The sequence below is a fragment of the Macaca fascicularis genome, chromosome 1 (genome assembly GCF_037993035.2).
Source record: "Macaca fascicularis isolate 582-1 chromosome 1, T2T-MFA8v1.1".
In the NCBI taxonomy this organism is placed as follows: Eukaryota; Metazoa; Chordata; class Mammalia; order Primates; family Cercopithecidae; genus Macaca; species Macaca fascicularis.
This window is the reverse complement of record NC_088375.1, coordinates 105,886,747-105,912,425: the sequence shown is the minus strand read 5'-3', so window position 1 is coordinate 105,912,425 and position 25,679 is coordinate 105,886,747. Positions and strand designations below refer to the sequence as shown.

At 51.3% G+C, this 25,679-nt stretch overlaps 2 protein-coding genes across 5 annotated transcripts; one reads left to right on the top strand and one right to left on the bottom strand.

Moving 5' to 3' along the window:
• Nucleotides 1-7,646, top strand: LOC123571778 (metaxin-1-like). The gene is made up of 7 exons (XM_045385524.2): nt 1-124; nt 4,382-4,419; nt 5,959-6,051; nt 6,217-6,399; nt 6,526-6,595; nt 7,053-7,214; nt 7,307-7,646. Exons 1-7 carry the CDS (start codon nt 1-3, stop codon nt 7,519-7,521), a joined length of 885 nt encoding a protein of 294 aa, XP_045241459.1. The 3' UTR covers nt 7,522-7,646.
• GBA1 (glucosylceramidase beta 1) lies at nt 4,468-24,281 on the bottom strand. 4 transcript variants are annotated; one of them, XM_073994034.1, is made up of 12 exons: nt 24,122-24,281; nt 14,794-14,878; nt 14,340-14,427; nt 13,592-13,783; nt 13,321-13,467; nt 12,243-12,376; nt 11,860-12,032; nt 11,067-11,304; nt 9,723-9,947; nt 8,857-9,020; nt 8,375-8,491; nt 4,468-8,280 (listed from the first exon to the last, which is right to left on the bottom strand). In XM_073994034.1, exons 2-12 carry the CDS (start codon nt 14,809-14,811, stop codon nt 8,175-8,177), a joined length of 1,602 nt encoding a protein of 533 aa, XP_073850135.1. In that variant the 5' UTR covers nt 14,812-14,878; nt 24,122-24,281; the 3' UTR covers nt 4,468-8,174. The 4 variants fall into 4 exon arrangements, with proteins under 4 accessions (XP_073850135.1, XP_045217710.1, XP_045217721.1 ...); XM_045361775.2 differs by lacking the exon at nt 24,122-24,281 and having other exon boundaries at nt 14,794-14,947; XM_045361786.2 differs by lacking the exons at nt 9,723-9,947; nt 24,122-24,281 and having other exon boundaries at nt 14,794-14,947.
• Between the last annotated feature and the right edge of the window lie 1,398 nt (nt 24,282-25,679).

Below are 25,679 nucleotides of genomic sequence, written 5' to 3'. Positions count from 1 at the left end.
ATGAAAGGCAGTGGCCTGCCAATCGTCAGCGGGCTGGGTAGGGACCAGTCCAGTCCGTCCTGGCTCCCACGTGCAGCCCCAGTGCGCATCCCGACCCCGGGGCTCATCGCCGCGCTCCGCGAACGTTTGTCACATGTCCGAAGAATGCATGAATTATATAACTTTTTTCCCACTCCACCCCTCAAAAAGCAAGTGGATACAAAGACTTGAAGATTTTATGATCTCTTCATTAGTAAAATTTGACCATCCTTACCATTAAAAATAATGCTAATGAGGCCGGGCGCGGTGGCTCAAGCCTGTAATCCCAGCACTTTGGGAGGCCGAGACGGGCGGATCACAAGGTCAGGAGATCGAGACCATCCTGGCTAACACGGCGAAACCCCGTCTCTACCAAAAACACAAAAAATTAGCCGGGCGAGGTGGCGGCGCCTGTGGTCCCAGCTACTCGGGAGGCTGAGGCAGGAGAATGGCGGGAACCCGGGAGGCGGAGCTTGCAGTGAGCTGAGATCTGGCCACTGCACTCCAGCCTGGGCGACAGAGCGAGACTCCGTCTCAAAAAAAAAAAAAAAAAAAAAAAAAAAATGCTAATGATGAAAAAGGCTAAGTGGAACGCTGGGAGGGGAAAGCTAACATTCAAAGGGCGAAATATTTATAACGCCTACTGTCGGCGAAGAGAAACAGCAGCCCCAATCGGAGGCAAAAGAAAATCCCACCGCAGCCTCCAAAAGCGCGTGGGCGGGACTGGAGACTGGGGCCCAGCACAATAGGGACGGAAGCCAGGATGCAGCCCCACCACCCGCAGCCTGGAGAAAAGCAGCCCTGGGGAGGCCGGGCGGGGTCTCACTCAGAGAAGAGACAGTCACTTGTCCGGAGGCGGGACTCAGAGCCTGCCCACAAGTCTCATTGGTTCGCTTGAAGACGGACAACTCTCGCTGACCAACCGTAGCCCAGATGGGGCGCAAGCGTATTTGGAAAGGGAGAGGGTACCGGACGCGGTAACTACGCATGCGTCTCATCGCTTTCCCGCCAACACACCCTTAGTGGACGGCGGTGGCGGGGGGCGATTGAAATCCCACAGCGAGTCTAGCCCACCGAAGCTCAGAGGGATTCCTGACCTTCCTCTTTAGAGAGCCTCAGGTTAGAGAATGTCCAGTGCCCAGAAGCTGCCCCGTGGGAATCCCAGTGTCCACCGCCTCCTACCTAATGTTTCGTCCTGGCCATGCCCCAGCCCTTCCTGAGGCTGGGTTGTTATGGTGGTGAATTATTCAAGAAGTCTTGCAGCCTGACGCCATCTCTGGGCAGTGCTCCTGCATCCTCCCTGTCTTCCTTGTAGGGCACCACGTTGCTCCTACAAGCACAGGGTCCTGAAACTGTTTACAAGGCCCCACTCTGCCATGTTAGTATCTTAACGAGTGTTTGTTGAGGAAGTACTGTGTGTTAGACCCAGTTCAATGAGCAAGTCCCTGATCTTGTGCCCTTACATTCTATAGGACGACACAAACGTATAAACAAAAATAATTTTAGATAGTGATATATGCTCAAAACATGGCTGTGTGGCTGGGAGAAGTGGCTCATGCCTGTAAATCCAGCACTGTGGGAGGCTGAGGCAGGTGGATCACTTGAGGTCAGGAGTTGGAGACCAGCCTGGCTAACATGGCAAAACCCGTCTCTACTAAAAATATAAAACTTAGACAGGCGTGGTGGCAGGCACCTGTAATCCCAGCTATTCAGGAAGCTGAGGCAGGAGAATCGCTTGAACCCAGGAGGTGGAAGGTTGCAGTGAGCCCAGATCACACCACTGCACTCCAGCCTGGGTGAGAGAGCAAGACCCTGTCTCAAAAAAAAAAAAAAAAAAAAAAAAAGGCTATGTGATAGAATGGGATGGGGATTAGGTCCTCACTGAAATGGTGAGAGTGGAGCTAAAACCTGAAATTAGGTGACAGCACTAGATATAGAGGCTGAGGGTTTCGTGCTTGGAAAACAGCAGGTACAGATGTCCTTGTGCTGTGAGGAAATTTGGCTGGAATAGAAGGTGGGCCAGATTGTAGCTAACCGTAGTCTCTGAGAGCTTGGAGATGATTCTAAATACAATGGGAAGCCATTAAATTGAGGCAGAGCCTTGATATGACATGCTTTATCATCATTTTGCTGAGTGGAGAATGGATTGCTGGGAAAAGTGAAAGATTGATTTAGAGGTTGTGGAGAGGGGGTGGCTGGAATTAGGTAGCTGGGGAGGTGGTACGACGTGGAGGAATTCAGGATAGGATTGGTTGTATTGGATATGGGAAGAGAAGTCACCATGGTTCCTGAGCTTTTGGAATGTGCAAATGGGTAGTGGAGGTGCCATTGAGATGGGAACAGTGGAAAAAAGGTGCTGAGGTGGGAATCAAGAGCTCAGTTATGTGGCCGTGCGCAGTGACTCACACCTGTAATTCCAGCACTTTGGGATGCTGAGGCAGGCAGATCACCTGAGGTCAGGATTTGCAGACCAGCCTGGCCAATATGGCAACACCCTGTCTCTACTAAAAATACAAAAAAAAAAAAAAAAAAAACAAAAAAAACCAGGTAGTGGGGCCTGTAATCCCATCTACTCGGGAGGCGAGTGAGGCAGGATAATCGCTTCAATCCTGGAGGCAGAAGTTGCAGTGAGCCAAGATCTCGCCATTGCACTCCAGCCTGGGCAACAAGAGCAAAACTCCGCTTAAAAAAAAAAAAAAAAGTTCAGTTGTGGCCATGTTGAATCTGAAATACTCAGACATCCAAGCAGATATGCTGAGTTGGATGGCGCTCATGAGAGGTCAAGGCTGGAGTTATGCCTTAACACATAGAAAGATGGTATTTAAAGCCATGGACCTTAGTAGTGGGGCCACCTACAGAAAGAGTGGAAGTAGCAAAGAGGGCTTACGCTGGGCGAGGTGGCTCACGCCTGTAATCCCAGCACTTTGGGAGGCCAAGGCGGGCAAATCATTTGAGGTCAGGAGTTCTCTGGACAACATGGTGAAACCCTGTCTCTACTAAAAATACAAAAACTAGCTGGGTATGGTGGCATGCACCTGTAGTTCCAGCTACTCCGGAGGCTGAGGCAGGAGAATCGCTTGAACCTGGGAGGCGGAGGTTGCAGTGAGCCGAGATTACACCGTTACACTCCAACCTGGGTGACAGAGCAAGACTCGGTTTAAAAAAAAAAATGATGGCCAGGCACGGTGGCTCATGCCTGTAATCCCAGCACTTTGGGAGGCTGAGGCAGACAGATCACTAGGTCAGGAGATCGAGACTATCCTGACTAACAAGGTGAAACCCTGTCTCAACTAAAAATACAAAAAAATTAGCTGGGTGTGGTGGCACATGCCTGTACTCTCAGCTACTTGGGAGGCTGAGGCAGGAGAATCGCTTGAACCTGGGAGGTGGAGGTTCCAATGAGCCAAGATCGCTCCACTGCACTCCAGCCTGGCGACAGAGGAAGACTCCGTCTCAAAAATAAAATATAAAATAAAATAAAATAGACGGCTGGGCGCAGTGGCTCATGCCTGTAATCCCAGTACTTGGGAGGCTAAGGCGGGCGGATCACGAGGTCAGGAGATGGAGATCATCCTGGCTAACAAGGTAAAACCCAGTCTCTACTAAAAATACAAAAAATTAGCCTAGCGTGGTGGCAGGCCCCTGTAGTCCCAGCTACTCGGGAGGCTGAGGCAGGAGAATGGCGTGAACCCGGGAGGCAGACTTGCAGTGAGCTGAGATTGCGCCACTGTACTCCAGCCTGGGCGACAGAGCGAGACTCCGTCTCAAAAAAAAAAAAATTAAAAAAAAAAGAAAAAACACAAAAAAAGAAGACAGCTTACGTGAGGGCCTTGGGGCCCTCCACTGTTAACCAGTTCAGGAGAGGTGTAAAAGCATGTAAAGGATAACCAGAGCACAAAGTAGAAGAGCAATGTTCCCAAAGTGAAAAATTCAAGAAGATGCTGATTATGGAAATTAATTGCTGCTTCAAGGTCAGGTGAGATGCAGGCAGATAAATGGTCACTGGGTCTGACACCACTTTTGATCACTCAAATTTTGTTCAGAGCAGTGGCTGGGGAAACACTGGAGAAGGAGTCTGATGGGGGTGGGAGAGAAGAGAATGGATGTTTAAGTGTGGAGGGAAGAAAAAGAAAACCTATTGCTATGAAAAGGAGCAGAGATATGATTAGTGGTTAGAAAGAGTGTCTTGAAAGTTTCTTTTTTCTTAAAAGTTTCTTGTGCACCATATTGTACAAGATCAGCAACCCCTGGCAGAGCCCTTCAGGTACCCAGTATCCCTTGGGGGTTAGGAAGGGTGTGTACAAGAGGAGAAGCAGAAGATAGGTAGAAATGTGTTGCAACTATCTATGGATAAGCAGCTAAGGGCCTGGTTGGTATACTTCTCTCCACCTTCGAAAAGAGGTAGGTGACTTGGATAGAGGGGGCTGCCAGTAAGACAAGTTCAGTCAATTCTGTATAATACACATTTATTGAGCACCAGATACATGCCATGCTAGATGGAGGTGACCCAAAGCATCAAGGAGCAATAATCTGCTGGTGGAGACACACACAGTGTCACTGTGGTGTATTCAAGCAGTCGGCAAGAGATGAAACTCAGGGCACAGTGGGGATATCCAGAGACACAGTACCTTCTGCCTGTCAGGCAGGGAGGGAGAGGAGCACAGGCTGAAGGAGAGTAGAAGACAGCAGTTGGCCTCTGATGGTGGCACTGGAGAGAGATTTCTAAGGGCCACTTCCCTGTTTCCAGGGACTAGGTTGGGCTAGATACGGGGCTCAGGATGAACAAGGCTTACAGCCAGTTTGGAGAAGATGAAAGAGCATTACTAGAGGAGTGGGGAGGCCTAGGCTATGCTCTTTACTCTGCCATCGACTATGTGATCTTGGGCAGGCCACATAACCTGTCAGGGCTGGCACTCCCTTATTTGTAAAACTAGAGGGCTGGGCCAGCATGTTTTCCAAGGGTTCTTCTAGCATTGATGGTCAGGTTCCAAGAGGGAACACAGTGTCAGAAGTGGGACGCTCTTCCTCATTTCTAATTTCCCAAAGGTTAAGGACCTGGGGAATTAATTGAGAAGCCTGAAAAGAGAGGATCCAGATAAAAGAAAAAGTTCCTGGCAGGGCCAGGGCCACTGCCCTGATTCCTTAGGTGTGAACAGAGCTTTTCCAGTTTCCAAAGTATTCTAAATTACTTCCTAACACAGCGGCATTGAGAGAAAGATTCTTACCCCCATTCCACACGGGAGAAACTGAGGCTCAGGGAGATTTAAGGATCATGCTCAAGAGGTTATCTGGGGACAAAGTTTACTCAGGATGTGGAGGGGGATGCTGAGGAGCAGGGACTGGAGCCTGGGAAGGTAGGGCAGGCTGAGACCTGGGGGTATGGGTGGAATGTGTATGTGGTAGTGGTGTCTGGGCCATGGAATGAAGTGGAATAAATAGCCAAGAGCTGGGCACTGAGGGAACCAGCTGGGGGGCCCTGGGCGTGGGTTCCCTGGATCCAGGGAGTGTGAGGATGGCTTTCCCTGGTTCCTGAGGCATGGACCAAGTCCCAGCCTGCATCTGAGCTCCGCTGTGCTAGCTTTGTGGTGTCTGGGTCGGGGAAGTTACCGTTAGAAAGCTGCCGTCAGCAGGCGTCCTTCCAGCTTTCCATGGAAATTCTGGGAGCTGCTCCTAGTTTGGAGCCCCACCTTTCTTCCGTGTCCTCAATGGGCGCAGGACCTTGACGGCCAGTGGGTCCTGCGCCTCCAAGGCCCAGCTTTTTTGCCAACAGCAACAGGCTACTGGCTGGGCCCAGGCAAGGGAGCCTTGCTAGGAAAAGTTCCTTGCTCTACCTCCACTACACTCAGGCCAGTGAGGGGGGTACCAGACAGGACTCCTTCCTCCCTGGTGAAGTGCCCCTGCAGCTCCCCAGTGTCCACACCATGGATATTTTCTCCACAGAAGTACAATGCTGATTATGATCTGTCAGCTCGGCAAGGGGCAGACACCCTGGCCTTCATGTCTCTCCTGGAGGAGAAGTTGCTCCCGGTGCTGGTGAGTGTGCCCAGACCTCCCAGCATCCATGGTTAGCAGGGGAGGGGTCGGGCACACATAGACCCACACAGAGACTCAGGACAGCATGGGGGTCAGAAGCCCACCCTGAATCAGACAGGTACACTGGCTCAGACCTGCCTGTTTCTTCCTGCCTACCCAATCCAGGTACATACTTTCTGGATAGACACCAAGAACTATGTGGAAGTGACCCGGAAGTGGTATGCAGAGGCTATGCCCTTTCCCCTCAACTTCTTCCTGCCTGGCCGCATGCAGCGGCAGTACATGGAACGGCTAGAGCTGCTGAGTGGGGAGCACATGCCTGAGGACGAGGAAGAGCTGGAGAAGGAGGTAGCTCTGAGACCGGGGGCTGTTGTATGAGATGAGCCCCAAGGATGCTGGCCAGGAATGGGAGTGCTTAGGTGGGGAGGTGGAACTGTTCCCGCAGCTGCAAGCCTACCTGTGTCGTCCCTACAGCTGTACCGAGAGGCTCGGGAGTGTCTGACCCTGCTCTCTCAGTGCCTGGGTTCTCAGAAGTCTTCTTTGGAGATGCATGAGTCTGACTCCAAGAGGGTAATGGGTGCTTGGGAGAAGATACAGGTTCAGACGGAGCAGCTGGGGCTGGGGCTGGGGTGGGGTCAGGCTCTGGACAGGAGGTCCTTGGGATAGATACTGGTCCTGCTGCCAGTGGGGCTGTGTGTGGGGCCAGAGCCTTCTCAGAGGTACAAAAGGGTAGGGGGAGGGCAGCCAGGCACAGGAGGGGCCTGAAGAGCTGTGGGGCACTGAATGTGCCCTTTATGCAGCCCTGGGATAGAGTCCTATTCAGGGCCAAGCTGGCACCACCTGGGGATCTCTCCCAATACCAGGTCTAGAACTGTGTGTCCTGTCCTTCCCTGATGGCCGCCTGCTGCCCAGAGCCCACCTCCCAGGGCTGACTCTTCCTCCAGCTCCATCTTTACCCCTTCTGCCTCAGTGCTGCTCCTCCATCCCACCCTTCTCTCTCTGCTCCAGCCCTGCCTCCTTGGACGCCTTCGTCTTTAGCTACTTGGCCCTGCTGCTGCAGGCAAAGCTGCCCAGTGGGAAGCTGCAGGCCCACCTGTGGGGGCTGCACAACCTCTGTGCCTATTGTACCCACATCCTCAGTCTCTACTTCCCCTGGGATGGAGGTAAGGGGCAGATGGGAGGGGCAGCCCTGGGGAGAGTGGGCAGGGATCTGAGAACTAGTTCCTCTAACTCACCTTCCTTCCTTGACCCTCAGCTGAGGTACCACCGCCACGCCAGACACCAGCAGGCCCAGAGACTGAGGAGGAGCCATACCGGCGCCGGAACCAGATCTTATCTGTGCTGGCAGGACTGGCAGCCATGGTGGGCTACGCCTTGCTCAGCGGCATTGTCTCCATCCAGCGGGCAACGCCTGCTCGGGCCCCAGGCACCCGGGCCCTGGGCATGGCTGAGGAGGATGAAGAGGAATGATTTGTCCTCACGCTCCCAGGACTGGTTTTTCTACTCTCGTGCATTCCAGAGGCCCCCGTGCCTCCTCTTTGTTGGTACAGCCGGACACGGGGTGCTGCCCCCCAGAATAAAGCCACTCACGCTGACTGGGCTCAAACATTTTCTCCTTTAAGAGCTGCCATTTTTCCTGGCTAGTCCCACAGGAACCATCTGGCTGCCTGGGCACACCTGCTGCTGCTTTAAGGCTTCTGCCCTGATGCTGACACTGCTGCTCCACGGGCCCAGTTCTGCATCTCCAGGAAACACAGTCTCCAGTTTTGGGCCTAGCTTTCCTAGTCTCTTCTTTTCCTTACCCTCACCCCTCATCTTGTGTTTGTACAACAGTGAGCTCACTCTAGGCCTGGGCCCAGGCCCAGTTTCCAAAGCAAGCAGCACACAGTGCACGTTCACATAAGCATGGGGGCTGGGGGGACACTGGGGCTTACTGGTCTTTTTCTAGGGGCCTCCAGCCCCTGGCAATACCTAGAGGGGAAAGTGAATCACCCAAACCACTGCCCTTGGGCTTATGTCGCTGTAAGCGCACCCTGGCCCTGCTGTGCCCTCTTTAGCCACAGACAGCGTGTGAGCTGACTCTGTCCTTTTAATGCCCAGGCTGAGCTTGAGTATCCACTCCATCACTGCCGACGCCACAGGTAGGTGTGAATGGAGTAGCCAGGTGAGATCGTCTCCAGGAAGCCCACGGCAGGATCCTTGATGGTAAGAGGCACATCCTTAGAGGAGCTAGGGAGTGGGGAGGAGAAGCTAAGAGTGTGATCCTGCCAAGGCCCCCGACCCTGTCTTCAGCCCACTTCCCAGACCCCACTGTTGCCCTCACCGGTTTAGCACGACCACAACGGCAGAGCCATCGGGATGCATCAGTGCCACTGTGTCCAGGTCGTTCTTCTGACTGGCAACCAGCCCCACTCTCTGGGAGCCCTCAGGAATGAACTTGCTGAATGTGGGAACAGATGGTCAGAGTCCCTCGGGGTACCGCCCATGAAACTTTCATCTAAGAAGTCACCCACCCGCATACCCACCCCATAACTCCTGCAGAAGCTCTGCCCTGGGTCTCTAGACCTGGAGCCATGCTGCTGGGCACTGACCCTGCTTTTCTACATCGCAGTCCAGCCTCAGGCACTGGGGTTGTCTGTTGCTAGTCACTTCCTGCCTCCATGGTGCAAAAGGGGATGGGTGTGCCTCTCCCGAGGTTCCACCCTAAACACCTTCCTGCTCCCTCATGGTGTAGAGTGATGTAAGCCATCTGATGTAGGAGATGATAAGCCTGATATGGAATGGGGGTGCCCGCCCTCCACTCACCTGAAGTGACCAAGGTGGTAGAACATGGGCTGTTTGTAAAACGTGTCCTTGGTGATGTCTACAATGACGGGACTGTCGACAAAATTACGCACCCAATTGGGTCCTCCTTCGGGGTTCAGGGCGAGGTTCCAGTCGGTCCAGCCAACCACATGGTACAGGAGGTTCTAGGGTAAGGACAAAGGCAAAGAGACAAAGGCTCAACACTGGGGGTCCCCAGAGACTGTAGGTAAGGGTCACATGAGGGAGAAGTGGCTGTGGGTAGCTCAGCCCTGTGAGGGGCACATTACTTAGCTGCTAAGGAGTTGGGGGTGTGAAGATCGAGGCATCTCAAGGGGATCTGAGAAGTCTGAGGCAAGTGCAAGTGCGTCAGTATTTGCAAAAGGGGCTATGAGCCGGGCGTGGTGGCTCACGCCTGTAATCCTAGCGCTTTGGGCGGCTGAGGTGGGCAGATCACAAGGTCAGGAGATCGAGACCATCCTGGCTAACACGGTGAAACCCCGTCTCTACTAAAAATACAAAAAAATTAGCCAGTCGTGGTGGTAGGCACCTGTAGTCCCAGCTACTCGGGAGGCTGAGGCAGGAGAATGACGTGAACCCGGGCGGCGGAGCTTGCAATGAGCCGAGATCGTGCCACTGCACTCCAGCCTGGGCGACAGAGCCAAACTTTGTCTCAAAAAAAAAAAAAAAGGGGCAATGAGGTGTGCAGACCTGTGAAGGAAAGGCAAGACAGGGAATCATGGTTCCCCAGTTGCCCAAAAGGGCAGGCTAGCTGGGCAAAGCTGGACAGGAAAGGTCTGTCAGTCTTTGGTGAGACTACTAAGGGGTCTGGGGTGTGCTTTGCAGGAAGGCAGACTGGGGTGGCTTACCGTGATGATGCTGTGGCTGTACTGCATCCCTCGATCCCAGGAGCCTAGCCGCACACTCTGCTCCCAGAACTTGGAGCCCACACAGGCCTCTGAGGCAAAGAGCATGGTGTTGGGGAACAGGCGGTGTGTCTCCCCTAGGGTGGCTTTGGCTGGAGCCAGAAAGTCCAGGTACCAATGTACAGCAATGCCATGAACATACTTAGCTGCCTCTGGGTCTGTCAGTACCTGCAAAGGAAGAGCAAGTGACCCTGGACCTTACACACAGGCTTCTGGAACTTTCAATTCCTCTTGTAGGAATTCTGGCAATGGGTGTTGGGAAGAATGCAACTAGAGAGGTTTGGGGAGATATTTTGTTTTGTTTTTGAGACAGGATATCACTCCGTCACTCAGGCTGGAGTACAGTGGCACAATCACAGCTCACTGCAGCCTTGACTTCCTAGGGTCAATTGATGCTCCTGCATTAGCCTCCTGAGTAGCTGGGACTACATGGGTGCCACACCCAGCTAATCTCTCTGTGTGTGTGTGTGTGTGTGTGTGTGTGTGTGTGTGTGTGTATATACATATATAGTTTTTGGTTTTTTTGTAGAGATGGGATTTCACTATGTTTCCCAGGCTGGTCTTGAATTTCTTAGGTTCAAGTGATCCACCCACCTTGGCCTCCCAAAGTGCTGAGATTACAGACATGCGCCAACGCCCCGAGCCTAGAGAGGTTTTTTTTGTTTTTTTTTTTTTGAGATGGAGTCTCAGTCGCCAAGACTGGAGTACAGGCTGGTCTTGAATTTCTTAGGTTCAAGTGATCCACCCACCTTGGCCTCCCAAAGTGCTGAGATTACAGACATGCGCCAACGCCCCGAGCCTAGAGAGGTTTTTTTTGTTTTTTTTTTTTTGAGATGGAGTCTCAGTCGCCAAGACTGGAGTACAGTGGCACAATCTCATCTCACCACAACTGCCATCTCCCAGGTTCAACTGATTCTCCCTTCTCAGCCTCCCGAGTAGCTGGGATTACAGGCACCCACCATCATGCCCAGATAATTTTTTTTTTTTTTAAATTTTAGTAGAGACAGGGTTTCAACACGTTGGCCAGACTGGTCTTAAACTCCTGACCTCAGGTGATCCGCCCGCCTCGGCCTCCCAAAGTGCTGGGGTTACATGAGTGAGCCACCTCGCCTGGCCCCTAGAAAGGTTTAAAGTGACAACTGTGGGATCCATGGCGCCCTGGAGGTCCAGGGGAATGGTGCTCTAGGAATCCACAGTTGGGTAGAGAAATTGCTCTAAGTTTGGGAGCCAGTCATTTGGAGGCTAGATTTGAAGGTCACTGGAGCACCATGCAGGTCTGGGCCTTACCACCTTTGCCCAGTGGGGCAGCAGCAAGCGTTGGTCATCCAGCATGAGCAGGCGGACATTGTGGTGAGTACTGTTGGCGAGGGTAGGACCTAGGTCACGGGCAATAAAGTCTCGCTGATGTTCAGGGGTGAAGCCCAGGCACTGGAAGGGGTATCCACTCAATAGCCCAGCAGAAGGCTCATTTTCAGCTGTCACTGCCCAGAACTGTAACTTGTGCTCGGCATAGGCATCCAGGAACCTGGCAAGAGAAAGGTCATGAGTGATCTAGCCAAGAAGGTGGAGCAGACCAGCTGGGTGTGTTGGCTCATGCCTGTAATCCCAGCACTTTGGGAGGCCGAGGCAGGTAGATCACTTGAGGTCAGGAATTAGAGAACAGCCTGCCCAACCTGGGGAAACCCCGTCTCTTCTAAAACAGAAAAATTAGCTGGGCATGGTGGCAGGCGCCTGTAATCCCAGCTACTTGGAAGGCTGAGGCAGGAGAATAGCTTGAACTCAAGAGGCAGAGGTTACAGTGAGTGAGGATGGCGCTACGGCACTCCAGCCTGGGTGACAGAGAGAGAGACTCCTCAAAAAAAAAAAAAAAGAAGAAAAAGAAAGTGGGCCAGACCGAGAGAACAGGAAGCCTGATGGAGTGGGCAAGATTGACAGGCCCAAATCTGAAAGGCCCAGAAGGTAGAAAGGTGAGCTGAGGAGAGGCAGATCTGGAAGTGGAACGAGGTTGAGGGTTGGGACACAGATCAGCATGACCAAAGGGGAGGCCAGTCCTGATCCTACAGCCTTGCTGATCCCTTACTTCACAAAGTATCTGGCCCAGGTCTGGTGGTAGATGTCTCCGGGCTGTCCCTTGAGTGACCCCTTCCCATTCACCGCTCCATTGGTCTTGAGCCAAGTGGGTGATGTCCAGGGGCTGGCAAGGAGTGAAACGGGATGCTGGGCCAATTGCAGGGCTCGGTGAATCAGGGGTATCTAAAGACAAAGGTAGTGAAGAGAGAAGCACCCAGAGTTGGAACACATACTAGCCCAACCAGTGCATCCGGTTCAGCCATCAGCCCCCACCCTCCCACCCCCGGGACAAAATAGCAGGGGACAAAATGTCTCTACAAGCAGACCTACCCTACAGCTTCTCAACCCCCAGACATCAGGGCCATTAGGGCCTGAAAAAGCTAGAATGCCTACCTTGAGCTTGGTGTCTTCCTCTGGGAGGCTGAAGTTGTGCAACTGGAAATCATCAGGGGTATCTGCATAGGTGTAGGTGCGGATGGAGAAGTCACAGCTGGCCATGGGTACACGGATGATGTTATATCCGATTCCTACAGAAAAGGATGATCAAGATACGGTAGTCTGAGTCAATAGGAGAGTATGGGACTCTGCTTATCACTTGTCAGTCCTAATAGTGTCTGAGTCAGGGCCAAAGGGAACTTGGGCTCCTGGGTTGGAACCTGTGGAGGTTGGCACCTGGGTGAAGCAGAGGCCTTTCTGAGCCTGAGTCCATAATAGTTAGCAGATGATAAGCAGGGAAATCTTATCTCAGAGGGCATTAAAACAGGAACCAAATGTCAGGGATGGGCAGAAATCAGGGTCCAAAGAAAGGGCAAAGAAAAGTGTTGGCGGCTCATGCCTGTAATCCTAGCACTTTGGGAGGCTGAGGCAGGCAGATCACAAGGTCAGGAGTTTGCTATCATCCTGGCCAACATAGTGAAACCCCGTCTCTACTAAAAATACAAAAAATGAGCCGGGCATGGTGGCAGGCACCTATAATCCCAGGTACTCGGGAGGCTGAGACAGGAGAATCACTTGAACCCAGGAGGTGGAGGTTGCAGTAAGCCGAGATTGTGCCACTGAACTCCAGCCTGGGCGACAGTGCGAGATTCTTTCTCAAAAAAAAAAGAGAAACTTGTTGGCTGAGCTTGGTGGCTGACACCTGTAATCCCAGCATTTTGGGAGGCCAAGGCAGGTGGATCATTTGAGGTCAGGAGTTTAAGCCTAGCCTGGTCAACATGATGAAACCCTGTCTCTACTAAAAATACAAAAATTAGCCAGGTGGTAGTGGCGCATGCCTATAATTCCAGCTACTCAGGAAGCTGAGGCACAAGAATCACTATAGGCAGAGGTTGCTGTGGGTGGAGATCATGCCGTCTGCACTCCTGTCTTGGTGACAGAGTGAGCAGAGTGAGATTCTGTCTCAAAAAAATTAAAAAATAAAAAAACAAAAAGTGTCAATGGCGCTATGTCACCTTGTCCCCTTCCTCCTCACCTTCTTCAGAGAAGTACGATTTAAGTAGCAAATTTTGGGCAGGGGGTGACAGGGCAAGGATGTTGAGGGCAGCAGCGTCTGTCATGGCCCCTCCAAATCCCTTCACTTTCTGGAACTTCTGTTCTGGCTGCAGGGTCAGTAGCAGGCCTGAGGACATGCACAGGGAATAAGGGTGTCAGTGCCCAGGGGGGAAACTCCATGGTGATCACTGACACCATTTACCTCTAGGAGGACCCAGCCTGGCCCAGGGCGTGAGGGGTGTAATGGTTACCTGTGCCTGTGCGATTAGCCTGGATGGTCCCCGTACTCAGCTCCATCCGTCGCCCACTGCGTGTACTCTCATAGCGGCTGAAGGTACCGAGGGCAGGAAAGGTCAGGGGCTCAAGAGAGTCACAGTATGTGGCATTGCAGACACAGACCACCGAGCTGTAGCCGAAGCTTTTAGGGATGCAGGGGCGGGCACCTGGGAAGGAGGGAGTACAAGCAGAGGTGAGGTCTGATGAAGACGTGGAGAATGGACACATCCACTAGGACAGACTGAATACGGTTTCAAATTCCTCACCCCTTGGCCAGGGCAGGTGTTCACACCTATAATCTCAGCACTTCAGGAGGCCGAGGTGGGCGGATCACCTGAGGTCAGGAGTTTGAGACCTGCCTTGCCAGTATGGTGAAACCCCATCTCTACTAAAAATACAAAAATTAGCAGGGCATGGTGGTGGCCACCTGTAATCCCAGCTACTCAGGAGGCTGAAACAAGAGAATCGCTTGAACCTGGGAGGTAGAGGTTGGAATGAGCCAAGATCACACCACTGCACTCCAGCCCAGGCAACAGAGTAAGACTCTGTCTCAAAAGAAAAAAAAAAAAACAAAATCCTCACCCCGAAGTTGGTCTCAGTCACTCAAAAGGATTTATTGAGCACCTATTAAAAGTCTACCACCAGAGTACTGGAAGGCTACCAAAGAACTATGAGGCAGAAGGGAGCCTCTGTGCTACCTCGCCACCGCCTTGACTCACTTACCTGATGCCCATGACACTGCCTGAAGTAGAAGCAATCCTGTGAGGCTGGCGGCCATGATGCTTACCCTACCCGAAGGCTTGGGACATTCCTGAGGACAGAATGAGGAGTGGCTGAAAAGCAAGCCCCTCTCCTCCCCTCAACTACTCTCCTGGGCAGAGTTTAGCTGCCTTTGGCTGCCCATGGCCTAGTCTCCCACATTCATTAGGACAAGGCCCACAGACACCTGGGTGCAGCTCTCCCTGCAACCTTTCTGATGACAACTCTCTGCCCACCCCAAATCAGGACGCTCCCCACCACTCTTCCCACCCATTTCAACTTCGACCCCTCCCTCCATCTGTGCCTTGCTCAAAGAGCCATGATGGCCCTGGATTCAAAGAGAGTCTGTCATTCACTGAATTCCAGTGCCAGGATTCCAGAAGCACTGTGACAATGCTGATTGGGAGCTCTCTCTTACCTTTCTGGAAAACTCCATCACCTCAGGGTCATTGGATGAGGAGAAGACCACAGGGGTCCAGAGTCTCTCAAGGATAGAGGATCCACTAAACAAAAACAAGGATGCAGGTACCTGCCGTAGCTATAGGCACTAGGTTAGCCCTGCAAGTAATTCCGGCTTCCTGACATGGATGGGTCATGTGATGACTGGGAGAGTCACATGACACAGGAAGTGAGGCAATTGCAGGCATATTTCTAAAGGGCAATTGGCTTCCTCCCATGTGTTACAGATTATATGCGCTATAAAACTCTGGAGGGCATGTATGGGTGACAACTTTAGGAAGAGCCTAGAACACAGATTTGGGTGGAGAATGAGGTAGAGGCTTCTAAATCCCAGAGAATGGGAACTACAGCAGGCACACTGCTTTTTTGATAGAAATGTCAGAAAAGGTACAAATAAAGCTGATATGATTTAAAAAAAAAAAAAAAAAAAAACTTCACTGTGCAAAATACTGACAATACCGAGATGTTTAAGACACAGTCTTTGCCCTATAGAGGCGTGTGAGGCATGGAAGTCAGACACACAGATATTTACAGATAAAGACAGAAACGGTAACAGGTGTGCATGGAGAGCTCTCTGAGATGAGGAGGGACCATTCGTGGGTGGGGAATTATCTAGGGTGGCTTCACAGAGGAAAAAGTGAGGGGGCTTATTAGCCGGTCAAGTGCAGGGTGCAAGGAGGGTGGGACACCGGCAGTGGGATGACAGGACTGGAGGGAAGGAGTGGTTAGTGTGGCTCCTCTGCAGCGTCCTTTGTTTCATCATCAGATGCAGATGGTAATAACTGTTCTTCCTTTCTCACAGGACAGGGAGGTTTGTAAGTAGTTCAGAAACCAGAAAGTGTTGTACAAAGCTGTATCCTCAGTGGACACGAGGAGGAAGTTGTCGTGCTGTGGCCTCACGAACCACATCAAATGAGATTTAGCGGGAGTGGCACACACAGTCATGACCTGACTAACCCCAGCTCTCAGTCTATTTCCTTGCCTGGAAAATGGAGGCAATGCCACCACCTCAAAGGGTGGTTACTGCAGTCAGTGAGGTAAGTGCAGTGCCTGACCACTTGGTAGGCACCTGGGAACTACTTGTCTGCTGTTTGTATTTTTTTGTTGTTGTTGTTTTTTGAGGCAGAGTCTCGCTCTGTTGCCCAGGCTGGAGTGCAGTGGCATGATCTCGGCTCACTGCAACCTCCACCTCCTGGGTTCGAGTGATTCTCCTGCCTCAGCCTCCCAAGTAGCTGGGATTACAGGTGCCTGCCACCACGCTCAGCTAATTTTTTTATTTTTAGTAGAGATGGGGTTTCGCTATGTTGACCAGGCTCGAACTCTGGACCGCAGGTGATCTGCCTGCCCTGGTATTCGAAAGTGCTAGGATTACAGGCATGAGCCACCGTGCTGGACCCCAGCCATCTTTTTTGTTCTTTAAATGACCTCAGTGAAGTCTTTCTAGATACACCCCAAGCAAAATTGATCATTTCTTCTTCTAGGTTCCTCCAGTAATTTTTCTTTTTTTTTTTTTGGTTTTGAGACTGAGTCTTGTCCTGTTGCCCAGGCTGGAGTGCAGTGTGATCTCGGCTCACTGCAACCTCCACCTCCCTGATTCAAGCAATTGCCCTGCCTCAGCCTCCTGAGTAGCTGGGATTACAGGATCCCACCACCATGCCCAGCTAATTTTTGTATTTTTAGTAGAGATGGGGTTTCATCATGTTGGCCAGGCTGGTCTCGAATTCCTGACCTCAGGTGATCCACCAGCCTCAGCCTCCTAAGGTGCTGGAATTACAGCATGAGCCACCACACCCGGTCCCTCCAGTAATTAAGTACAGTCTTAGTGAGATGGCAAGGTTGGAATCCTGGCTACACCATTTACTGGCTGTTTGACCTTCAATAAATCAAGCACTCTAAGCCTCTGTTTCATCTATGAAAGGGGAGTGATAATTCCTACCTTAGAGAATTGTTGTGAAGTTTGAGTGTGATAATGTGTCTCTAGTGCACTGCTTGACACTAAACATTGCAACATGTTAGGCCTGTGTTCCTGGAGTTCCTTGAAGGAATGTCTTACTCATTCTAAATATCCTTGTAGACAGCCTGGCACAGGTGTGGCTGTCAAGTTGTAGAATTGAATTAGTTGCTTCACTATATCAGTATCCACCCCTTCCAGACTTCTCACTTTTCAAGGAAATGCTGAACAGGATTTGTTCTGGGTAGGGCAATATCTAGTACCTTACTTCCCTCACGTTCATTCATCTCACAGATATTTCCTGAGCACATTCTACATTTGCCTCTCCTGCTCTATTGAGTTTAGAAGTCCAACCATCTCCTTCCTCTTTCCCTCTGAATAGTGAGCCTCTTCTTTTTTGGCCAGGTACTGAGCAATTTTTTGTTTGTTTGTTCGAGACAGGGTCTCCATAGGTTGCCCTGGATGGAGTGTAGTGGCTCGATTTCGGCTCAGTGCAACCTCTGCCTCTCGGACTCAAGTAATCCTCCCACCTCAGCCTCCAGAAGAGCTGGGACTATAGGCGGACATCACCACACCTGGCTAATTTCTGTATTTTTTGTAGAGACAGGGTCTTGCTGTGTTGTGCAGGTTGGTCTCAAACTCCTAAACTCAAAGGATCCTCCTGCCTTGGCTTCGCAAAGTGCTGGGATTACAGGGTGAGGCACTGCGCCCAGTCCGCTTTTCTTTTTTTTTTTTTTTTTGAGATGCAGTACCTCTCTGTCACCCAGGCTGGAGTGCAGTGGCACAATCTCAGCTCAGTGCAACCTCCGCCTCCTGGGTTCAAGCAATTCTCCTGCCTCAGCCTCCCAAATAGCTGGGACTACAGGCCCCCGTCACCACGCCCAGCTAATTTTTTCTATTTTCAGTAGAGATGGGGTGTCACTGTGTTAGCCAGTATGGTCTGGACCTCCTGATTTCGTGATCTGCCGGCCTCGGCCTCCAAAGTGCTGGGATTACAGGTTTGAGCCACCGCACCCGGCCTTTTTTTTTTTGAGACAGAGTTTCCCTCTTGTTGCCCAGGCTGGAGTGCAATGGCATGATCTCGGCTCACTGTAACCTCTGCCTCCAGGTTCAAGCGATTCTCCTACTCAGCCTTCTGAGTAGCTAGGATTACAGGCATGTGCCACCAGGCCCGGCTAATTTTGTATTTTTAGTAGAGATGGGGTTTCTCCATGTTGGTCTGGCTGGTCTCGAACTCCCAACCTCAGGTGATCTGGCCGCCTTGGCCTCCCAAAGTGCTGGCATTACAGGCGTGAGTCACTGCACCTGGCCTTTTCTTCTTCTTCTTCTTCTTTTGAGACGGAGTCTTGCTCTGTTGCCCAGGCTGGAGTGCAGTGGCGAGATCTGGGCTCACTGCAAGCTCCGCCTCCCAGGTTCATGCCATTCTCCTGCCTCAGCCTCAGGAGTAGCTGGGACTAAAGGCGCCTGCCACCACGCCCGGCTAATTTTTGTATTTTTAGTAGAGACGGGGTTTCACCGCGTTAGCCAGGATGGTCTCCATCTCCTGACTTCGTGATCTGCCCTCCTCAGCCTCCCAAAGTGTTGGGATTACAGGCGTGAGCCACCACGCCCAGCCTTTTTTTTTTTTTTTTTTTTTTTTGCGACAGAGTTTTTTTCTTGTTGCCCAGCCTGGGGTGCAGTGGCATGATCTTGGCTCACTGCAACCTCTGCCTCCCAGGTTCAAGCGATTCTCCGGCCTCAGCCTCCCATGTAGCTAGAATTACAGGTGCCTGTTGCCATGCCCAGTTAATTTTTATGTTCTTAGTAGAGATGGGGTTTCACTATGTTGGCCAGGCTGGTCTCAAACTCCTGACCTTGTGATCCACTCGCCTCGGCCTCCCAAAGTCCTGGGATTACAGGCATGTGCCACCGCGCCCAGCCTCAAGACAATATTTTCTATTTAAGCTTCCTTCTAAATGTTTGAGATTTTAAAATTTTTCTTTCTTTTGGAGACAGGGTCTCACTCTGTCACCCAGGCTGGAGTAAAGTGATGCAATTAGGGCTCACTGTAGCCTCAATCTCCTGGACTCAAGTGATCCTGCCACCTCAGCCTCCTGAATAGCTGGGACTCCAAGTTTGTGCTCATTTTTGTAGAGACAAATGGCTGTCTTTAATTTTTTAATTGTTTTTAATTTTTGACCTGTCAGCAGGAAGTAAAGATGGGATCTTCCTGTGTTGTACAGGCTGGTCTTGAACTCCTGGGCTCAAGTAGTCCTCCCACCTCAGCCTCCCGAAGTGCTGGGATTACATGCTTGAGCTATAACGCCCAGGTTTTTTTTTCTTTTTTTTTTAGCAACAGTTTTTGCTAAAGGCTGTTTTGCCCAGGCTAGCGTGCAGCAGTTATTCACAGGTGTGATCATACTGTAACCTTGAACTCCTTGCCTCAAGTAATCTTCCTGTCTCAGCTTCCCAAATAGCTGGGACTACAGGGGAGCACCACTGCACCTGGCTTGATTGATTGGGCTTTTTATTTTTTATTTTTTTTGAGACGGAGTATTGCTCTGTCACCGAGGCTGGAGTGCAGTGGCACCATCTCAGCTCACTGCAACCTCCACCTCTCGGGTTCAAGCGATTTTCCTGCCTCAGCCTCCCGAGTAGATTTTCCTGCCTCAGCCTCCTGGGTAGCTGGGATTACAGGAGCACGCCACCACACCTGCCTAATTTTTGTTTGGTTTTTTTTTTTTTTTTTGAGACGGAGTCTCGCTCTGTCGCCCAGGCTGGAGTGCAGTGGCCAGATCTCAGCTCACTGCAAGCTCCGCCTCCCAGGTTTACGCCATTCTCCTGCCTCAGCCTCCCGAGTAGCTAGGACTACAGGCGCCCGCCACCTCGCCCGGCTAGTTTTTTGTATTTTTTTTGTAGAGACAGGGTTTCACCATGTTAGCCAGGATGGTCTTGATCTCCTGACCTCGTGATCCACCCGTCTCGGCCTCCCAAAGTGCTGGGATTACAGGCTTAAGCCACCGCGCCCGGCCTAATTTTTGTATTTTTAGTAGTCAGGGTTTCACCATATTGGCCAGGTTGGGCTCGAACTCCTGACCTCAGCTGATCCACCTGCCTCGGCCTCCCAAAGTTCTGGGATTACAGCCATGAGCCACTGCGTCCTGCCCTGATTGGGCTTTTTCTACAAAAAATTCTCATGAAACTTTTCTGCAATATTTTGTAATAAAGTCCTACTGATTTATATTTGATTTTAGAGTCAGGTGAAATGAGTGAATTCTTCCTTGTGCAGGAATGTACTATATGTTGCAGAATTTGTACCTTTCCTGGGCTCCATCCACTAAATTCTCAAATGCCTCCTAATCATTGTCTCTATTAAAGATGCCCCACAAATTTCCAAAATGCTCCTAGGGGGTACCTGAGAGCCACCGCCCTAGGTGCGTCTCCTCAAACACCTAGGCCTCACTGCAGTAGCCACTAGGAGCATACTAGGTGGCCATGATTGCGTGCCTCTGTCCCCTTTGTATAGCACTTGAAAAAGAGTTAGCTAAGGCCTGGTGTGGTGGCTGATGCCTGTAACCCCATCTTTTTTTTTCTTTATTTTTTTATTTTTTTATTTTTTTTGTTTTTTTTTTTTGAGACGGAGTCTCGCTCTGTAGCCCAGGCTGGAGTGCAGTGGCCGGATCTCAGCTCACTGCAAGCTCCGCCTCCCGGGTTCACGCCATTCTCCGGCCTCAGCCTCCCGAGTAGCTGGGACTACAGGCGCTGCCACCTCGCCCGGCTATTTTTTGTATTTCTTAGTAGAGACGGGGTTTCACCGTGTTAGCCAGGATAGTCTCGATCTCCTGACCTCGTGATCCGCCCATCTCGGCCTCCCAAAGTGCTGGGATTACAGGCTTGAGCCACCGCGCCCGGCCTTTTTTTCTTTATTTTTTTTTTGGGGACAGAGTCTGTCTCTGAAGCCCAGGCTGGAATGCAATGGCACAATCTCAGCTCACTGCAGCCTCCGCCTTCTGGGTTCAAGCGATTCTCCTGCCTCAGCCTTCCAAGGAGCTGGGATTACAGGCCCCCACCAGCATGCCTGGCTAATTTTTGCATTTTTAGTAGAGACGAGGTTTCACTATGTTGGCCAGGCTGGTCTCGAACTCTTGACCTCAGGTGATCCACTTGCCTCGGCCTCCCAAAGTGCTAGGATTACAGACATGAGCCAATGTGCTCGGCCAACCCCATCATTTTAAGAAGCTGAGGCAGCCAGGCACGGTGGCTCAAGCCTGTAATCCCAGCACTTTGGGAGGCTGAGGCGGGTGGATCACCTGAGGTCAGGAGTTCGAGACCAGCCTGGCCAACATGGCGAAACCCTGACTCTACTAACAAATACAAAAAAAAATTAGCCAGGCGTGGTGGCGGGCGCCTGTACTCCCAGCTACTCGGGAGGCTGAGGCAGGAGAATGGCCTGAACCCGGGAGGCGGACCTTGCACAGTGAGCCGGGATCACGCCACTGCACTCCAGTCTGGGCAACAGAGCAAGACTCCATCTCAAAAAAAAAAAAAAAAAAAGAAGCTGAGGCAAGAGGATCCCTTAAGGCCTGGAGTTCATGACCAGCCTGACGAAAACAGGGAGACTCTGTCTTTACAAATATATATATTTTTGTAGAAATGGGGTCTCCATATGTTGCCCACCCTGGTCTCAAATTCCTTGACTCAAGCAATCTGCCTGCTTTGGCCTCCTAAAGTGCTAGGATTACAGGCGTGAGCCACAATGCTCGGCCAACCCCATCATTTTAAGAAGCTGAGGCAAGAGGGTCCCTTAAGGCCAGGAGTTCATGACCAACCTAACCAACACAGAGAGACTCCATCTTTACAAAAGATGGGAGTCGTTTTTTTTTTTTTTTTTGTAGGAATGGGGTCTCCATAGGTTGCCCATGCTGGTCTCAAATTCCCTGACTCAAGCAATCTGCCTGACTTGGCCTCCTAAAGTGCTGGGATTACAGGCATGAGCCACCTCTCCACTGGCCACATGCTTAAATCACCTCCTCCAAGAGGCCACACTCCATCTTGCCACTGCTGCCCTCTCTGCTTTGAACCTTTCTTCTTCCCCATCTTGAAAAAAAATGAGTAACTACTCTTCCTCATCATTAAAGCCTTAGCCTTACTATCACTGTTACCAGAACCATTTTCCTGACACCCCTGACCGGGTTAGGCGCCCCTACTATGCCCTCTCTGATTCACACATTCAACAAATATTAATTGGGTGTCTGCCATGTGCCAGTCACTGTTCTCAATTCTGGGATACAGCAGTGAATAAGATGATAAAGTCCCAGGTGGTTATGGAGTTTATGTTGTAGTGGGGGTGGTAGACAAAAACAAACAAACAAACAAACAAAAAACCAGATAATTTCAGGTGATAGCTAAGAAGAAAAATAAAGTGGGCCAGACACGGTGGTTCACGCCTGTAATCCCAGCGCTTTGGGAGGCCGAGGTGGGCAGATCACTTGAGGTCAGGAGTTCAAGACCAGCTTGGACAACATGATGAAACCCTGTCTCTACTAAAAGTACAAAAATTAGCTGGGCCTGGTGGCGCCTGCCTGTATTGTTACTCAGGAGGCTGAGGCAGAATTGCTTGAATCCAGAAGGCGGAGGCTGCAGTGAGCCGTGATCACACCACTGCACTCCAGTCTAGGTGACAGAGCAAGACCCCTGTCTCAAAAAAAGAAAGAAAGAAAGAAAACAAAGAAAAATAAAGTGAAAGTGTAGAAAGTCCTGGAGCAATGTGAGTGAGACAGACAGCAGTAAAAAGAGACCTTGGAGAAGGAAGCTGGAGGCCAGATCATGTAGGTCTTGGTGGCCACAGTAATCTGAATTATGTTCTAAGATGGAAATTCACTGTAGAACTTGGTGCAGGAGAAGTGACAAGATCAGAAGTGTATTTTTATTATTTTATTTATTTACTTATTTTGAGACAGAGTCTCACTCTGTCACCCAGGCTGGAGTGCAGTGGCACCGTGATCTCGGCTCACTGCAACTTCCACTTCCTGGGTTCAAGTGATTCTCCTGCCTCAGCCTCCCAAGTAGCTGGGATTAAAGGCGCACACCACCATGCCCGGCTAATTTTTGTATTTTTGGTAGAGACGGGGTTTCACCATGATGGCCAGGCTTCTCTCAAACTCCTGACCTCAGGTGATCCACTTGCCTTAGCCTCCCAAAGTGCTGGGATTACAGGCTTGTGACACCGCACTTGGCCCAGATGTGTATTTTTAAATGATCACGTTAGCTGCTGCTTAGAAATCAGACCGTAGAAGGTGAGTGTGGAGGGATACCAGCATCCAATTACTCCTGCCATGGATTTGCCAGGGTTTTCATCCCTTCCTTCAGCACACCCCACTCTTCCCCACCACTTAGCCTAGTTAACACTTATTCTTTCAGAATTCAGCCCGGATGTAACTTTCTCTAAGAACCTCGCCCCAGGCGGCCCCAACCCCACACCTCCTGTAACACAAACTCTTGGCCTTCACATCTTTGTCACTACCACCCCTCTCGCCGCGCCTTTTTTGAGACAGTGTCTTGCTCTATCGCTCAGGCTGGTCTCGAAATCTGGGCCTCATGCGGTCCTCCCGACTTGGACTCCCGAGTAGCTCCTTTGTCGCTCTTATCACTGTTGTGATTAATTGTACAAATGGCTTAATGGCAGTTATAGCACCCAGTTCATCAAAAACAATGGCCTGATCGTCAGCAGGCAGGGTAGCGACCAGTCCATCCTGGCACCCATCTGCAGCTCCAGTGTGCATCCCAACCCCGGCGCTCGTAGCCGCGCTCCGTGAATGTTTGTCACATGTCTGAAGAATGCATGAATTATATAATCTTCTTCCCACTCCACCCCTCAAAAAGCAAGTGGATATAAGGACTTGAAGATTTTATAATCTCTTCTTCATTAGTAAAATTTGACCATCCTTACCGTTAAAAATAATAATGATGGTTGGCCGGGCGCGGTGGCTCACGCCTATAATCACAGCACTTTGGGAGGCCAAGGCGGGCGGATCACGAGGTCAGGAACTGGAGACCAGCCTGACCAACATGGTGAAACCCCGTCTCTACCAAAAGATACAAAAAAGTAGCCGTAGGTGGTGGGGGGTGCCTATAATCCCACGTACTTGGGAGGCTGAGGTAGGAGAATGGCTTGAACCCGGGAGGTGGAGGTTGCAGTGAGCCAAGAAGGCGCCGTTGCACTGCAGCCTGGGCGACACGGCGAGACTCCGTCAAAAAAAAAAAAAAAAAAAATTAATAATAATGGTGAAAAAGGTTAAGTGGGAACGCAGGGAGGGGACAGCTAAGATCCAAAGGTCGAAATATTCATTACGCCTACCGTCGGCGAAGAGAAACAGCAGCCCCAACCGGAGGCAAAAGGAAATCCCACCACAGGCTGCAAAGGCGCGTGGGCGGGACTGGAGACTGGGGCCGCGCGCAGTAAAACGCGGAAGACAGAATGTAGCCCCACCACCCGCAGCCGCGACAAAAGCACCCCTGCGGAGGGGGGGCGGGGCCTCGCTTGGAAAAGAGACGGTCTCTCGTCCAGAGGCGGGACTCAGAGCCCTTTCACAAGTCTCATTGGTCAAGTTGAAGACGGACAACTCTCGCTGGCCAGCCGTAGCCCAGATGGGGCGCAAGCGTATTTGGAAAGGGAGAGGGCCCAGAACGCGAGAACTACACATGCGTGTCGGCGATTTCTTGCCTCCGTGGTGGATGGGGCGATTGAATTCCCACAGCGAGTTCAGCCCACCGAAGTTCAGAGGATTCGTAACCTTCCTCTTTAGAGAGCCTCAGGTTAGGGAACTTCCAATGCCCAGAAGCTGCCCCGTGGGAATCCCAGTGTCCGCCGCCTCCTAATATTTCGTCCTGGCTGTGCCCCAGCCCTTCCTGAGGCTGGGTTGTTATGATGGTGAATTATTCAAGAAGTCTTGCAGCCTGACGCCATCTCTGGGCAGTGCTCCTGCATCCTCCCTGTCTTCCTTGTAGGGCACCACGTTGCTCCTAAAGCACAGGGTCCTGAAGCTGTTTACAAGGCCCCACCCTGCCACGTTAGTATCTTAACGAGTGTTTGTTGAGGACATACTGAGTGTTAGAGCCAGTGCAATGAGCAAGTCCCTGATCTTGGGACCTTAACATTCTATGGGACAACACAAATATATAAACAAAAAATAATGTTAGATAGTGATACATGCTCAAACCATGACTATGTGGCCAGGCGCGGTGGGTCACACCTGTAATCCCAGCACTTTGGGAGACCGAGGCAGGCAGATTACTTGAGGTCAGGAGTTTGAGACCAGCCTGGCCAACATAGTGAAACCCTATCTCTAGTAAAAATACAAAACTTAGCTGGGCGGGCGTGGGGACGGGTGCCTGTAATCCCAGCTACTCGGGAGGCTGAGTCAGGAGAATTGCTTGAACCCAGGAGGTGGAAGATTGCAGTGAACCCAAATCACACCACTGCACTCCAGCCTGGGTAACAGAGCAAGACCCTGTTTCAAAAAAAGACAAAACCGGCCGGGCGCGGTGGCTCAAGCCTGTAATCCCAGCACTTTGGGAGGCCGAGACGGGCGGATCACGAGGTCAGGAGATCGAGACCATCCTGGCTAACATGGTGAAACCCCGTCTCTACTAAAAAATACAAAAAATTAGCCGGGCGAGGCGGCGGGCGCCTGTAGTCCCAGCTACTCGGGAGGCTGAGGCAGGAGAATGGCGTGAACCCGGGAGGCGGAGCTTGCAGTGAGCTGAGATCCGGCCACTGCACTCCAGCCTGGGCGACAGAGTGAGACTCCGTCTCAAAAAAAAAAAAAGACAAAACCAAACAAAAAAACATGGCTATGTGATAGAATGACTGGGATGGGGATTGGGTGCTTACTGAAATGGTAAGAATGGAGCTA